The following is a 16,919-nucleotide window of genomic DNA, read 5'->3' on the forward strand; positions in this document are numbered from 1 at the left end:
CATTCCTTCCTTTGGGAAACTCTGCATGTGGCCTCTGGAACCCCACGCTCACTGGCTACCTTGCTGGCTCCTTCTCTTTCTCCATTCTGGGATCTTTCTCTGAGGCCATCCTCCGAAGTGACAAGGTGCCGTATTCACAGCCCAGAACTCAAGAGGAAAAACAGCAGTTCTTAAATCCTATGTTATAAAGTTTGGCAAAGAATGCTATCTCCATCATCAATTTTCATTTTGAGGAGGAGGGTCTTGGGTAATGTATTAGGGATTTAAAAATAGAGAGGAAGGAAGCTGCAGAGGTTTCTGGAGGTAGCCACCTGGAGAAGCCCAGGGGTCTAGGGATGTGTTAGAACACGTGCCCGTGAATGCTGAGGGCAGCTGAAAGCATGACTGTTTGTTCCTCATTCACGATGAAAGAAAAACAAATTTTCCTTTTCAGAGGGAGCTTTCCATAATTGCATTTCCTGCAAACTGAGTACTGGAGGTGGTAGGTTCAGGAAATAGCACAAAAGGACTGAAAATGCAGTTTCTATTCTGCTTTTAATAGTCACATTTGACAAAGTTAAAGAAGTTTCCATTCGAAACCGCACATTATCAGAGAAAAGGGAAAGAACTAGCTGCTTCTCAGGTGAGACAAGGCTGCTGTCTTAGGCAGCAAGAAGGACACAGGGAGTTAGGCTCGCCAGGGTCCGGCCAAGGTGGCTTTGGAGGCCTGGGGCCGGGGGGATTGGGCGTCCTCTAGGATTAGGTTGGCCCACTTTCAGGATCCGCAGAATTACCTTCCCACAGCAGCCAGCGGCTTCTCATTTGTTCATGAGCGTGTCCTGAGAGCCTGTTCTGGGGCTCCACTGGGTATATGGGTATATGAAGCCTTAGATTTATGAAGATGAATACAACAGTCTTGAGCACAGGGGTTAGCAGAATAACTGTTCAGAAAATTCAAGTTCCCCTTATTGGAAACCAAGCAAAGGCCTTCTAGATGACTTCAACCCTGTTTCTGTGTCCTGAAGGGAATTTTCTGGAGCCCTTGGACTCTCAAGAAGGCAGTTCCCGGCCCATGAAGGAGGCAGGGTTAGACTATTCTGCCGCCGGAGGGAATAATTACCATCTTCTTGGCTTCTTTGGGGATTTAACTGATGCAACAGGCTAAGGGGGAGGTCTCAGAGCAGCCAGGATTAGACGTGCAAAGAGACCCATGAGAATCTCAGGGCTGGGAAAGCCCTGTACAGGAAGAACAGCCTCAGAACACAGGACTTAGCGAAAAGGAAGGTTCTGGGGACTGGGGAGAGATGAGGTTGAAGCGGCCGGGGGAGGTTTCACTGTGGGAGAGACACGGGAAGGGCCAGGAACTGCTGCTTAGTGTGTGTGGTAGGAAAGGAGCAGCAGACCGCTGACAGCTGGAAGTAACCCCTGGTGTCTTGTAAACAGGACAAACCAGCTGGACAGACTTCAGAGCTGGGCCATTCCTCCCCATCTGCCCCCTTCCTATCGTGGCATCTGAGCCCCGGGGTACTTTGAAATATTCTGCAAAGCGGGTGACCACTGCCCAGTGTCACTCCCAGGCCCTGGGTAAGGGTGGGGTCATCCTGGGGCCTGCGGAACAGGTTTGGCCCTGGGTGCGGTATCCTGGGGGAGGTGAGGTTTGAGTCCTTAAGGACAAAGAGAAATTAGCCGAGAGCAGAAGAGAGTTGTAGGCAGAGGGACCAGCACATTCAGAATCAGAATCGGCAGGAAACTCACAGAACTAATTCAATGGGCTGGAAGAATAGGCTGGATGTGGAAAGAGGAAAGAGGTGAGGTGGGACCCTGCCTCCCTTCTCAGGCTTTCCCAGGCCTGCGCTCACACTGGTGCCTCTTCTCACCTCCACCACAGCCTCTCTGTTTTGGGTCTCAACACTTCCTCCTTCCCCCGGTACATGTGTTGGGAGCCTCCTGTGCACCAGAGGTATCAGTACCTGGTACCAGAACTGAGTACGGTTACATGCCTCTTCCCACGCTACCTCACTGCAGCCCTTACAGCTACCTGGTGCCAAAAGCAAGGGTGATGATGAAAAAACGCTTAACGATGAGTTAGCATAGTGCCCATCCAGCCAGGATCAACGCTGGCCTTAGAAAGGCATCCTGATCTTTCTGGCAGCACTGGCTGAGCCTCCCTCATGGCTGTGAATACTATCATGTCCATTTTACAGATCAGGAAAAGAAGACTGGGAGGGTTTAAGCCACTTGGCCAAAGCCCCAAAGCAGAAAAGTGGGGATTCAGACCTAGGCTTGTCTCAGTCCAACATCTGACTGTTAAGAACTCTGGCTCACAGATGAAAACTTGGCAGTATGAGGGGGGACCACGGCCTGACATACCACACAGGCACCCTGACTGGCCATCTGCTCTCGGGAACGTGGCCGGACTCGAGGGCAGTGCAGGTCCAGGGAGGCCTGCTGGGGTGGAAGGATGCTCTGAAGCTGACAGGCCAGCTGGGCTTTGCTGTCCCCAGCCACACTGCGGGCAGCTAGCCGTGGAGGCCGGGGGCCTGTGCTCACCAGGCCAGCAGTATCCTGGACCTGGCTTCTTGGGAAGGACACAGCTGGCCAGTCCTCCAGCATGGCCATTCCTAGCACTGTTCCCCTTCCAGGTCTCTCTCTCCTCTGCTAAGAGCCGGGATGCTTCTGTGATCCCAGCTGAAACAACAGAAGTCACCTGAGCCTCTGCCTTTTCCAAAACTCCCGAAGAGGCTTCCAGCGATGAGTCAGTGCACGGGCAGCCCTGCTCACCGAGAGCCAGCCTGGGGAGGCCTAGGCTTCCCACCGGTCTGAGCTGGGAGTAGGGCCGGGGCCGGGGCTGGGGGCGCACGGGGGAGACCCTGGCAGCCCTGGGGAGCTCTTTACCCCGCCAGTGCTGGGGCTTCAGAGGCCCAACCCTATGGTCGGCCACGTGGGGTTGGTGATTCCCAGGAGTGTGAAACAGCAGGACTGCCTGGGAGACAGTTCCAATCTTGTGCCCGAGCTTCTGCTCGGCACCAGGCATGGCCCTGCCCTCACGGAGCTCCGTCTGGTGGGGACCCGGAGGCCTTTAGTCGCATCTTTCCTTACTCCATCGAGGATGTGAGGCTGCGCTGGCGTTCATTTCATGTGGGCAGCCTGGGCCCACCCCCCGCCATTCTGGGGTGTTCCCTGACCACGAGTCCTGTTGGGGGGGACCGGGCCTGTCCCCAGCAACCACGTGTGGTTTGGTTTTGGTGTCTGTTTACCACTGTGATTCCTCCCACCCTCCCCCTTCTCCCAGCTCTCTCCAATTCTGTGCATGCCGGCGTTCCTTTCTATTTTTGAGCATGGCTATGTAGTTTCATGTTTCTTTTTCCTCTGCTCTCTACCTTGTATTTGGAGGTAAGGGGGTCAATTCTAGCATGAGCTTAATCTTCCACGTTGCCCCATTAATCCCGGAATTCCTCACCAGTCTGCTAATCGCCCACCCAGCACTGAGAGTACACATCATAGGCTTCTGGTTCTGGACCCATCACTAACCAGCTGGCGACTGTGGGCCAGCCCCTCCCCGTCCCCAGGCCTCATCGGGGGGTCTGTGAACTGTGGGAGTTAGAGGAGAGGATGGGAGGGGTGAGGAAAGCGGTGACACCCACACTTCCGTGGGGTCCGGAATTTAATCCTCACCAAGGAGACTCACGGCACTGCCTCACCTACGAGGGAGCATAGGCGGCCCGACGTCATGGACAGACAGTGAATTCCGAGTTAGAAATGACTAGGTTCTAGCCCCAGCTTTATGCCTGTTAGGTTGTGGGAACGTGGAGCAAAACTTAAGCCTTGAACTTCAGTTGCCTCATCAGTGACGTGAACAGCAATGTCCGTCCTCCCCACAGGCGGAGGGGGTGAGGCCAGGAAGCTGTGAAATAGTGTGGATGGAAAACACTTTTCTAGCCTAAAGCTCTGTGTTCATGCCAGCTGGATTACTTGGCACAGTTTGGGTTCCCTGGGAAGCAGATTCAGAGAGATGTGAAGTGTTCAGGATGTTATGAAGAAGTGGCCTTGGGATCAGCACACCTGTGCCAGGGAGGGAGTGGAAGCAGGATGGGGTCGAGGCTGGGGAAGCAGGAGAAGCTGAGCCGCGATGCAGTCCCCAGGGCCTCAGCCAGCCCCGTGGGGAGCCCTGGAGTTAAATGTGCCCTCAGAGCTGTCCTGCACTGGGCCAAAATGGCTGAGCTTCTATATTCCCTGATCACCTGGTGATGCCGTCCTGGCAGGGCAGGACCGTGGTCTGCCTGATGCTCCAGCCAGCCCTGCCGCCAGCTGGGGCAACAAGTCCTTTCTTGAGGGAAGATCTGGGCGGTGCTGTTAATCACACGGCCACGCCTAACGGTCAGGTTGTCCCGATCAAAGACTCGATATTATAGGGCTCCTGCCATTCTAGTACCATTTGCCAGCTCTCCTCATGCATTTTAGTTTAATGACTTTAGTCTCTCATTTCTGAGAAAAGAATGGGAAATTCCTCCTCTGTTTGCCGTGGGACCCAGAAAACCATTCCATCTGTCTTTGCCTGGCAGTGAAATAGACTCTACTGGAACTGGATATCAGCAGGACCTAAAAACTAATGAATTGATTTCATTTAAGAAGTTGTGTGTGTGTATACATGAGGGCGTACACACGTGAAGATGTATGTATGTCTGCGTGTGAGCACATGTGGGCTGCATTTCTGGGTGAGTACATGTATGACGTCCTGGACAAGAGAGAGGCTTCGGGGGCAGGTGTCCAGTGTAGACACACCCACGTGAACAGGTGGGTGCTTATGAGAATCTCAACTTGTGCAGGTGGACCTCGTTCATTCATTCTTCAAACATTAGTGAAGCATCCACAGCGTGCCAGGCACTTGTGCTGGGGCTGGGAAGTGAGAAAAGATGTGGTTCCTGCCTCTGGGAGCTTATTGTCTCCTGGGGAGACAGACAACTCAATGCAGGCATGTGGGGTACAGTGTGGTAAGAAAGTTGACAGAGGGGGGCACAGGAGGCTGTGGAGGCACCCGGTGTGCACCCAAACCAGGCTGTCCCTTCCCTGGGACAGGAGACCCTGGAGCTGAGCCTTGAAGCGTGAGTAGGAGTTACTGAGCCAAAGATGATGGGGAAGATTGTCCCAAGCTGAGAAGCAGAGCTTTCAACGTGCAGAGGGAACTGACCCAGAGGGAGGTCACAGGAGTACAAATAAGACAGGGTTGGTGATATCTGGTAGGATTAAGCTGTGAAGTGCTTAGAACCGTGCCTGATGAATAACAAATATTCAGCTCTAAACCTTAGCTATTTTTAACCTGGGCTTGGATCCTCCTAGGTCTGTCTTACTCACTTGATGAAAACTGTGACCTCTTTGGGCCTCATCTGCAAAATGTTGGCCCATCTTTAACTCCCAGGGACCAATACCTGTCCCCTACCAACCTGTTCTGTTTTACATGACATGGTTCCTTGATTTGAAAAGATCTTGCTTGCCAAACTTCATTTGTTAAATAATAACCTACATGTCATCAAGGTTTCCCTTGGGCTTTATAAAATACTAGGAATAACTGGCAATGCTCCTTCCTGAGAGCTCCTGGATCAGGTGAGATAATCGCTGAGAAGCCACCCCTCCTACTCCAGTGTCACATGCTGGCATCTCCACAGCAAGAAGCAAATGCCTTCAGATATTTCTGGTCCACAGAACAGGGAGCCAAGCTGACCCTGAACTAGAAGATGCTTCCCATTGACTTTTGGAATGTTCTGGGGCCTCGGTTATCATTGTGAGAAGCACTCATTCCAGCCAAGTTAAGAGAAGGCCTTATCCTGATTCCCTGACAGCCTTGTGTTTGGAAAATCCAAGAGCGAGCTATTGTGGTTGGCGAAGGCCACTTTTATGGTGACTGATGCTTTGGTCTGATGAGTCCTAGGCGCTGGTACTTTCCACATATTAGCTCTTTAAATTTTCACACTAATCTTCCAAGGTAGTTACTCTCATTCCCAATGAAGAGATGATGAAACTGTGGCTCAGAGACGTGATCTGCCCATGTTCAACCAGCTAGTAAATCACAGCATTGTTTAAAATTTCTTTCATGTATCTAATCACCAAATTCTTACTTTTCTCTGAAGAAGTAATCATCTCCATTTTATGGGTGAAGAAACTGAGACTTAGCAAAGCTATGGGACATGTGCAAGGTCACAGAGCTGAGAATTAGCAAAGTGAATCTGGATTTACTGCTCTTTCTTCAACAGCTGCTGGCAGCAAACCGGCTCTGAGGTGGCCCCTCCCCACCTGGGCACCCAGGTGAGCCTTTGTGAGGAGGCATTCGTCCTCAGGGGCTTTGTCAGGAGGGGTGGAAACTTACCTTGGATGTCATCGTTGAACATGCAGTACTTGTTGCGGTATTTGTTGAGAAGGCGGAAGGCATTGGCATTGGCAAAGTCTTCAAACTGGATGAGGCAATTTATTCCAAACCTGTGGAGAGGGAGAGGAAAGAGCATGTAATTGCCTCCCCGAGCTGACGCCTGGCAGGTCCCAGCCTGCACTGGGGAGCAGGGCGGTGCAGCCCAGGGGTGGGTGTGGGTGTGGCATGGCTCATTCACTGGGGTTTATGCCACCTGGCTGGCTCCTGGACTCCTGGCTCTGCCTGCCCCATTATGATTTGGTTATTTAGTTTTAATTGAAGTAGAGCTGATTTACAATGTTGTGTTAATTTCTGCTGTACAGCAGAGTGACTCAGTGACACATACATACATTCTTTTTTTTTGAACATTTATTACTCATTTGAAAATACTTCCCATGTAATTTAAAAAAACTATATATATATATATATATATATTTATTTATTTATTTATTTATTTTTGGCTGCGTTGGGTCTTTGTTGCTGCGCGGGGGCTTTCTCTAGTGGCGGCGAGCACGGACTACTCTTCGTTGCGGTGCACGGGCTTCTCATTGCGGTGGCTTCTCTTGTTGCAGAGCACGGGTTCTAGGCATGCTGGCTTCAGTAGTTGTGGCACGCGGGCTCAGCAGTTGTGGTGCACGGGCTTAGTTGCTCTGTGGCATGTGGGGTCTTCCGGGACCAGGGCTCGAACCCGTGTCCCCTGCATTGGCAGGTGGATTCTTAACCTCTGCGCCACCAGGGAAGTCCCATACATTCTTTTTTATATTCTTTTCCATTAAGGTTATCCTAGGAGATTGGATATAGTTCCCTGTGCTATACTGTAGTAAGACCCTGTTGTTTATCCATTCTAAATGTAATAGTTTGCATGTACTAACCCCAAACTCCCAGTCCATCCCTCTCCCAACCCTCTCCCCCTTGGTAACCACAAGTCTGTTCTCTATGTCTGTGAGTCTGTTTCTGTTTCATACATAGGTTCATTTGTACCATATTTTAGATTCCACATAAAAGTGGCATAGTGTGGTATTTGTCTTTCTCTTTCTGACTTATCTCACTTAGTATGATAATCTCTAGTTGCATCCACATTGCTGCAAATTGCCTGCCCCATTATGGACGAGGATGGGGCAGAGAGTAGGGGTACGGAGCCTGGTGGTCAGCCAAGCCCATATCATTGTCTCTAATGTGGGCTGGTGACTCCCACGGGCTCTGGATGGCAGACCCCAGGGGTGCTGGAAGGGCTGAGATGGGGCCCCGCCTCTCTGTGGCCTGTGGCCATCTGAAATCCCAGCAGAAAGCTCACTCCAAACCCAAGTGCATGCAGAGAGCCCGGCTCCTCTGCCACTCAGGCTTGGGGAGCCTCTGCAGCCTCCAGATATCTCCCTTGGTGGATCCTGAAGTGGATCCTGAGTCCCTCCACCAGAGACTCTTCTGAGTTCAGGCATTATTCCCTGATAAGATACCGGGAAGGTCAGGAAAGGCCACTGCATGAAGCCACTGTCATCCACTAACACCTTGGTGAGGGTGTTCTCCATGTACAGGTAGAGCAGGATCAGTTGGTAAGCTGGTTCAGAATGCAGAGCACCGGGCCTATCTCCCAAAGACTCACTCAGTGAGTTTAGGGGTGGGGCTCAGGAATCTGTATTTTTTCCTCCATCTTTACTGAGGTAAAATTGACAAATAAAAATTGTATGTATTTAAGGAACACAGCAGGATGTTCTGATACATGTATACATTTGAAATGATTACCACAATATCAAGCTAATTAACACATACATCACCTCACACTGTTACCATTTTTTTTTTTTTTTTGAGGGGTGAGGACATTTAAGATCTACCGTCTTAGCAAATTTCAAGTGCATGATACAGTAGTAATTATGAACTTCGGTCACCATGCTGTACAATGCATTTTCAGTGAGCACCTCAGATCGTTCTGATCCTGTCTGGAGAACTCAGAAACACTGCCTTGGTGGGTAAAGACAAGGCCCATTAAGCGGCTTGAGTTGTCTTATTTAAAATCTACACTAGAATTGCCTTCTAGATTTCAAAGTCAGGAAGAAGTTTGTGTTTCCTAAAAAATGACTGGATTGGTAACCTGTGTTTCCTGTTAACACTGGGCGTCAGGAAGCTGAGAGCTGTCTTCTTCCCTTTAACGGTAGGTTCCCCCAGCTGAGGCTCTCTGCACACACCCTCCCCTGACTCTATTCTGGCTCTTTGATCCTGCTTTTTTGGGTTGTACTGTGTCTCTCTTTTTTTTTTTGCGGTACGCGGGCCTCTCACTGTTGAGGCCTCTCCCATTGCGGAGCACAGGCTCCGGACGGGCAGGCTCAGCGGCCATGGCTCACGGGCCCAGCCGCTCCGCGGCATGTGGGATCTTCCCGGACCGGGGCACGAACCCGCGTCGCTTGCATCGGCAGGCGGACTCTCAACCACTGTGCCACCAGAGAAGCCCTGTACTTTGTCTCTTATTGGAGTCTTTCTGAAAGCAAGTGTGATGTGAATTATTAAAAATTACTTAATCCATGGGCAGAAAAAGGATTTCATCTCATGGACCAATTTGTGACCAACAGTATCTGTGGTCATGTTCATTGAGAAAAAAATGCTCTGATTGATCAGCACAGAGTGTCTGGGCATGTGGTAGGGAGAAGTGCCTGCCATTCCCAACTGTGTGAACTGGAGGCCTGGGACCAGCTTGGGACCAGCTGTGGAAAGAAAGACGTACGACCTTGTTGGAAAAAGTGGCTGGGGCCCACATGTGGTGGGCTTCCTGTGCTGTCGGGGCATCTGTCTGATGAGGCTGGTGGCTGTGAGGGGGTGAGTAGCACTGAAGTGGCCCAGAACACATTTTTTTCCAACCTCTGAATTTTGTGCATGGCATATCCTTTTTTTTCTTTTCAGAAAACGTACCCATTTTTTGGATGCATTGCAACTGCTCTGCATTTGACTATATTATGTAGAAAATACTGAAAGTACAAACTGCTTTGTAAAACCAAAGACAAACATTGAATCCAAAGATAAACTATGTTTTACACAATGGGCACTTTTCCCGTAGTTAGTATTAAATTTTAAATATCTATTCCTTTTGTTAAAATGATTACTTTACATACTCCCTGAGTACATCTGCATTACAAACATAGCTCAGTAATTCTCAGAAACTGTTTACAGAGGTTTGTTGTAAAAGGAAGCGCACCACCAGAAAAGGGAGGAAGCAGAAAAAGTACAGTAGAAATGCCAGTGGGCAGGTAAATATTTGCTCCTACCATGGCCCTTCCAGTTGGAGCTGTCGGTGTGCGGATTTGGAGACAGGTTCATGTCACAGGGCCCGAAATGGAGAGGCAGCAACTTGCCTCAGTCCAGTGCTGAGCTCTGGGCTTGGGTCAGGAGGCTCGTGGGCCTGACCTGTCTCTGCCACTGCAACCGAGTGTCACTTCACTTCTCTGTTCCGCCTCAGTTTTCCATCTGTCAATGGGCATAATATTTGCCTGGCCAACTTTGAGGCTGTGGTGAGGATTAAAAGCTGGGGGTGATCTTTAAATTGTAAAGTGCTAAACACGTGTCATCCTGGCCACAGTTCTTATTCCCAGTCACAGAGCAAGTGCTGGTGGGGGTAGTGGTAGGCAGCTTGCAGTGTCTCCTGACCCACCATCCAGCCCTCTTCTCCTTGTACAACGAATAGAAATGGTTTAAAAAAAAACAAAAAAAAACCCCTTCAGTGCACAATTATAATGCTATGTTCACCAAACCAACATTTACTGTGAATTTTTGTTCAGGGTGTGAATTTCAAGTATTTGGATGGGGAGGGAGGAACAGAATGTCTTTGGTTGTCGGTGACCTTTTGATATATAGAATCCTCACAAGACTCTCAGTGTTGCTCCCGCACTGGCCTGGAGCTAAAATGCTGAAAAGGTCAGACGACAAAACAATGTGATGCACGTCGTTTCTCCTTTCTCTCACTCTCTGTCTCTTACACACACACACACACACACACACACACACACACACACACACACACTTGACCTTTAAGCAACACCACTCTTAGGTTAAAAAATAAGGCAGGGATTATAAATAAATACCTTTGTTCAGTGCACTATTATTCTTTCATTGCAAATTCAGTTTCACGTAAGAGAACCTTCCCAGGGAGGAATTTGATGAGCTACAGAGTAAAATCTCATTCATTCAAGTCACTTTAATCCTAACTTGGAATTGGATAAAAGGCTATGTGCATCTGCCATCCAATAACCTAGGCTCAGAGTTTCTTGACCTCCTTGTATTTAACGACCTCCAGGACCCCTACCCACCTTGGATGCCCTCCCCATGGCTGCTCCCTGGACCTTTCGTCACCAGGAGCCGCTCCTACTAAAATTTCACACTGTGCGTTTCAGTCTCTGACCACAGCCTCTCCTTCCACCTCCCTTACTTCCACTATACCTCTTCTTCATCTCCAGGGAGACCTTTGGGTCCTTTACCACTTTTTCCTGGTCCCTTGGCTCCTGACTTATGGCTTTTCACGGAACCACACCACTAACTATCCAGTCTGAACCAAGGCTGGTTACTTCAGTTGCTCTATTTGCATCATCCATCCATCCATCCATCATCCGTCCATTCCCTCTGCCCATCCATCTGCCTGTCCATCCATCTATCCAAAAGCATCTACTGAGCACCCATGATAAACCCATACTGTAGTTGTTCAGGAAATGTTTTAGGAAGACCTGGGTACATGAAGGAGTGGGTGGAATTTTAGTGTGAGTTTTCCTGCCAACTTGTTAAACTAATTAAAAGCCAATTAAGAACAAAAAAAATTTCAAAATGAAAATTTTAAAAGCTTAGGTTACAAAAAACCTTTTCTCAATTCATCCATGTATATCCAAATACAGGATGCTGGACTTTCATCATAACACCAATTTAAATGTTAATTATAACTGCCTTACATATTCATGAAAATACTTCTACCAATGATAACAGTAACGAAAACAGCTAATGGTTATCGACGGTGCTGGGCATCAGGCTGAGTCCTTTGCATGAATTATCTCAACTAATCTTCCCATGACCTTATGAAGTAGGTAGGTGCCATTGCAGAGAAGGAATCCTGAGCTACAGGACGTTCAGTTATTTGCCCCCGGGGTTATTTATTCTCCTGCAGTTGGAAAGGGGTGGCGCTGGAATCTGAATCCAGCTCTATCTGATGACAGAACTTAGTTTAGTTTTAACAGCAATATGATTTTGTAAAACATAAAGTGAAGTAGATGTTAAAGTTAGGTTTCTTTCTCCAACGAGAAAAGCAGTGCCACGTGGTGAAGAAAACGCTGAACTGGGGGACAGGAAAATCGTATTCTCCTTCTGTCTCTGATATAAGCTCTGAGTCTTGGGTGAGTCCCCTTTCTCTCTGGGTCTTAGTTCCTGATCTGAGAGCCTCGCGGGAGAAGCAGGAGCTCCTTAACGTAGGGTTGGAATAGATACACTAGGAGCGTCACTGAGATGTAAGTCCAAAGTAGGGAGGTCTGACCGTTCCTGGTAAGAGCAACGTATGTCAGGAACATCAGTATTTTCGAGTCCTCCTTGAGCTGACCCAGAGCAGACCGGCTGAGTGAGCAGGGCGGAGGCGGCCACTGTCCAGGTCGTACGGCTGGAGCAGCAGCCCCTCCAGAGGGGCCCCGCTCAGGCCCCCTACTCAGGGCTCTGGGCCGTTTCCTGACTTCAGTGCCGGCAGTTCATCGCTGACCTTCCATCCTGCCAGAAGCTGCCCCTCACCCGGGCGGCTCCTGTTTGTCCCCTTCTGCACTTTTGAACTCTTCACCCTGAACTCCTGGCAGGGGCTGAGGAATATCTGCTGCTTCTCAGGGAAGAATTCCTGCAATGGAGAAAGAGGCGCCTTCCCAGGCCGCACACGGAGCTGCCCAGACTCCTCCACCCTGGGGACTCGGATGGGAAATGGCCTTGGCGCTGCCGTAGAAGGCGTTCTAAGGCTGGGGCTCACTTAAAGCCACAAGGCTGATGGGTGGATGTTAAAAGGTTTCTTCCTCCAGCCCTCAGGCAAGAGGAAGCCTGAAAATGGCGACTTGGGCCTGGGAGCCCTAGGGAGCTGTGTGTGACAATGTGACGACGGAGCCGGGTACCTGCCACCTGGGATGCAGCCTCCCCAGGGTAAAGAGATTCTGAGATGGTTGCTCTGCCCTTCCCCCCAGCAAGCTGACCAAAGGCTGCGTGAGAGATGTGGTGAGACCAGAACATTCCATGGGCTGTAGACCTGGTTTCTTTGTTCTGAAGGTCAGGACCTGCCATTCTTTCAAACACGTGGGTCTGACCTCTTTCAGGCCTGAACAAACACAGGGCACCTGGGAAGAGCAGGTGAATTTGCTCAGCCTGCCTCCAAACAGAATGACTAAAACCTACCACTAATTTCCATGGCAGCCCACTCCATGCCCCTAACAAAACACACACACACACAAGACCCCCCAGCAGAGTGCATGGTGAGGACATCAGTTATACCCAGTGGAAAACTATTTCTTTTGTTTATATTGTCCTTCCAGGAATTAGAGCTGAAAGAATCCCGAAAGCTCTAGGTCTTTGTTTTTATTTTACACATTCCATTAAACTCTAGTCCCTTGAGATGCTCTCAGAAAGAGGTCCCATGGCTCAAACCATTTGGGAAACTCTGAATGTTCATATAACATATACAATGTGTATGAAAGATTCTGAAAAGTCCTGCATTAAGAAGTCTGTTTAACTCAGCATTTTCTAAACTTATTTGACTAGAGACCTCACCCTTCTGTGTCCCACCCTCTCCGTTTATATGAGCACAGTTTGACAGACACAGCTCTCTGCAGAAAGAACTTTGCAGGGGCTGGGTGGACTCAGGGCGAGGCCATCTCTCCCTGTGATTCCTGCAATTGTTACTTCTGGCCAGGATCCTATAATAACAGATCTCACCTCCTCCAGCTTTATTTCCCTTCCCCCAATCCATCCACTGTATCTTTCTAAACACAAATCTGTGCAATTTCTTTTCTTAAAATCCTTACAGCGCTCCCACTGCCTTTGAGGTTGTGTTCAGACTCCTTAGATGGCGTTCACTTTGGCCCCAACCTTAATGCTCACCCCCTTCTCATGTCTTCCGTCGCCCTGGGCATATCTTGCTGCCTCCCAACCACTGCGGGCCCTTGCATTGCTCCATGTCTTTGCTCAGGTGCCCAGAGGGCCTCATTTTACCCTGGCCAACTCCTACTTAAACGGTAAGGCCCTGCTGAAATGTCATGTCTTCTAGGAAGGCTTCCCTGACCCATCGATTTCCTTACCCAGGGTAACAGTAATTCTTCTCTTTCCTGGGCTGCCTTGCTACTCTGGGCGTATCTCTGTTAGGATACATCACATTGCATCACAATTATTTATTGACATTTCTGTTTTAATTATTAAAGAAATGTATCGGGCAGGGTCTCCCCTTTGTGCCAGGAACTCTCCTAGGTATGATATAAATGTTCAATGCAGCAAACATTTCTAAGTGTCCACTGTGAACAAGGGACTGTCTTCCCTGCTAGATTACAAAGGCAAGTTCAAGAATTTCAAGTCTGACGGGGACACAGGAAAATAAAAAAAGCAGGTGCAACATACTGTGACAAGGGTAATAATGAAGGTATGTCCTAGGCATGTGGGAGGCCTCCAAGGGGGCAATCAGCTCTTCTGGGAGAGGCACTGAGGGCTCCACAGAGCAGGAGACCGAGGCTCGGCCTGAGGGAGAGCAGAGGTTCAGGGGCAGACTGTGCAGGTGGGGGGGTGGGGGGGAGGGAGAAGGGCACCTCAGGCAGAGGGAACAGCACATGCATCTGGAATGAGAATGGGGGGGCCTTCCTGGAGCTGCAGGAAAATAACCAGAGCTGGGAGAGGGGTGAAGAAGGGGAGATGTGGGGAGAGCTGAGGCTAGGCGGATTTCAGGGGCCACCCCTTTACATGCCTGAGTAAAAGAGCCTACACAGTCGGGGGACGATGGGGACCCACCGAGGGGCTTCGGGCAGGAAAGTGGCCTGTGTTTTAGGACGTCCATTCTGCAGCAGAGTGGGTGATGGGATGGACTAGCTGGGAGGACATCCTGGAGGCACGGAGCCCCGGTGAGAGACCGTGAGGTGCTGGGGCGAGGCAACAGGGACCACGAATGAGAGGAGGGTGGGGTGACAGATGTGAAGGCAGAGGGTGGGCAGTGGAGGGAGCTTTGGGGCTGCGCAGGTCTGGAGCCATCACTTACTAAACGTGTGACCCCAGGCGAGTTATTTAATCCAAATTTCAGTCTTTGCTGATAAGACAGCGGGATGATAATACCTCTCTTGCAGTCCTGCTGTGAGAATTAAATGAGATAATGTACATAAAAAGCCTGGCACGTCGTAGGCACTGAGTCCACGGAGGCGATTGTTCTTAAGGGCAGGATTTAATCACGTGCAGGACATGGAAGCTGAACGAGGAGGAGCCCGGGATGGGGGTGGCGGCATCTGTTGGTCGCCACGGCTGGGGACCGGGAGGGACAGATAACCTCGCTCCGCAAGACAGGCTTGGCCCGTGCTGAGTCTGAGGTGCTGGCATGTCCAAGTGGACGTGTTCACGAAGAGCAGATGCTACATGAGGCTCAGCAGAGAGGAACGGGCAGTTCAGAGTGTTGTGAGGGTCTCAGGCAGAGCGTGTGCACCGAGCAGGGAGCAAGGCCAAGGACAGACCTCGCGCACACCTGCGTCCAGGGAGCAGCAAGGGGCGGAGGAAGAGAGTCTAGAGAAGGAAGTCAGCAGGGGGACCGGCGAGGTGGACGGTGGCAGCCGCCACAGGAGCCGCATGACAGGCTGTGGGCAGTGTCAGCTGCTGCGGAGATGTCAACGGAAACAGGGACCTGGAAGTGTTGGCGGGGGGCGGGGAAGTGAGGGGCAGAAGATCACTTGCGAACTCTGCCAGAGCACTTCCGGTGGAGTCGTGGGGAGGGAACCGTTCTGCGGGGGGTTAGAGAAGAGGCTTGGCTATGAAACAAGGGTAGGGAGACAGCTGCTGGTGGACGTGGGACTGGAGGATGGATGCATTTTTGATGGGAGGTGTGTGTGTGAGATAGAGAAGCCAGTAAGGAGGGGAGATGCGAGGAGTGATGATGGGGGCTCGGGGTCCTAGGGAGATGGGAGCAGACAGGGGCCAAAGTCCAGCTGGAATGTGAAGAAGACATGGTTCCTCCTTCTGGGACGTCACAGCCTAGTGGAGGGACAGATGTGCAGCCTTCACACCACACATATGTAGAGGGAGTGACTCACTCTGCGGGGGGCAGGAGGGGTGCTTGGGAAGGGACTCACAAGGATGACAGGGAAACTCTTCTGTAGGTGAGGAAACTGGAAACCGTGGATTGGGGAAAGCGGGAATATTATGCCTGAAAAAGAAATCTCAGTGGAATGAGGCATAATGCTTATTTTCAAAGACACGCAGGACCGTTCTGCGGACAGGGAATTAGGGTAGACTGATCTGTGCGGCCTTAAGAGAAAAGCAGAGCCAGCAGGCGGAAATCAGGACAGAGATTTCTGTGCCACATAAGGCAGAGATCTCGAACGCTGGATGGAAGACGCTGTCCCTGGAAGTGATTCCAGGGTCCCCAGAACTTCACTTGGCATTGAGGCTGTGGAAAGGATTCCAGCCACGGTGGACGTGGTGTATGGACCTCCGAGGCCCTTCCCTTCCCAGGTCCCACACTGGGAGATTCCCCTGGTGTGCCGGCTGTGGCAGCCAGACTGGCGGGCTCCTGTGGCTGCCATTCCGGCCTAATGGGGGAAAACTCCCATCGTGTCAAAAGACAGTCAAAGGAAGCAGGAACTTCTAAGCAAAAGTACCAGAATAATGTGGCCGTTCCTCAGTCACTGCTCTGACGGCAATCCCAGGCCAGACAGAAAACACTCCAGGAACAGTTTGTATTTCCTCCTCAATTTCCCCGTTTGTCTGACTTCCTGGGCAAACACGCAAATGGCGCCAGAAATCCCAGTGCTGGGAAGGGGATGGTGGCTGATCTGCTGACCTCTTGACCTCTCAAAGGTCAGAGGCCAGTACTGAGTTTTTCCTCTAGGTCACAGCAGCTCACACCCCAACCTTCTGCTCTTAAAGCCTGGGCACTTTTCCTAGCCTCCAACCCACTGGCTGACCTGCGGCATTGGCATTCACACCAGCTCCGATCTGCCCACAGGTTGTACGTTTTAGTTTTAATGAGGTGACGGATGTTCTCTCATTAGTTTGGTCTACTCTGATCTCTCTGTTCAGGTGTACTACTGTAGTATTTGTACCATACAGTGTGTCATACAATTGTACCTTGGACTCCCTAAGCATCTAAACTGTTCCTCCCTCGTGCAACTGGCTAACTTCCACCTTGAATGTTGACATTCCCTAAGCATCTAAACTGTTCCTCCCTCGTGCAACTGGCTAACTTCCACCTTGAATGTTGACATTCAGGTGAAAGACAATAAGGTTGGAAATCGCAGTCTGTGTTTGTGGCCTTTCAGGACCAAAGTGAGTCAAAGTCAGGGAGGGGAAGAAAGGAAAGACTAAGCCAGGTTAG

At 50.4% G+C, this 16,919-nt stretch overlaps 2 protein-coding genes across 2 annotated transcripts in view; one reads left to right on the plus strand and one right to left on the minus strand.

The window, feature by feature from the left end:
• The window catches only part of LOC132526214 (protein tyrosine phosphatase type IVA 1-like), an 82,039-nt gene that overhangs the window by 23,073 nt on the left and 42,047 nt on the right, over positions 1-16,919 (plus strand). The window lies entirely within an intron of this gene.
• Positions 1-16,919, minus strand: part of ME3 (malic enzyme 3) — a 200,500-nt gene that overhangs the window by 15,275 nt on the left and 168,306 nt on the right. Inside the window, exon 8 of the mRNA XM_060160176.1 lies at positions 6,341-6,450. Within this exon, the coding sequence (XP_060016159.1) occupies positions 6,341-6,450 (110 nt within the window). The remainder of the gene's footprint in view (positions 1-6,340; positions 6,451-16,919) is intronic.

This window comes from Lagenorhynchus albirostris, chromosome 9 (assembly GCF_949774975.1).
Source record: "Lagenorhynchus albirostris chromosome 9, mLagAlb1.1, whole genome shotgun sequence".
Classification (NCBI taxonomy): Eukaryota; Metazoa; Chordata; class Mammalia; order Artiodactyla; family Delphinidae; genus Lagenorhynchus; species Lagenorhynchus albirostris.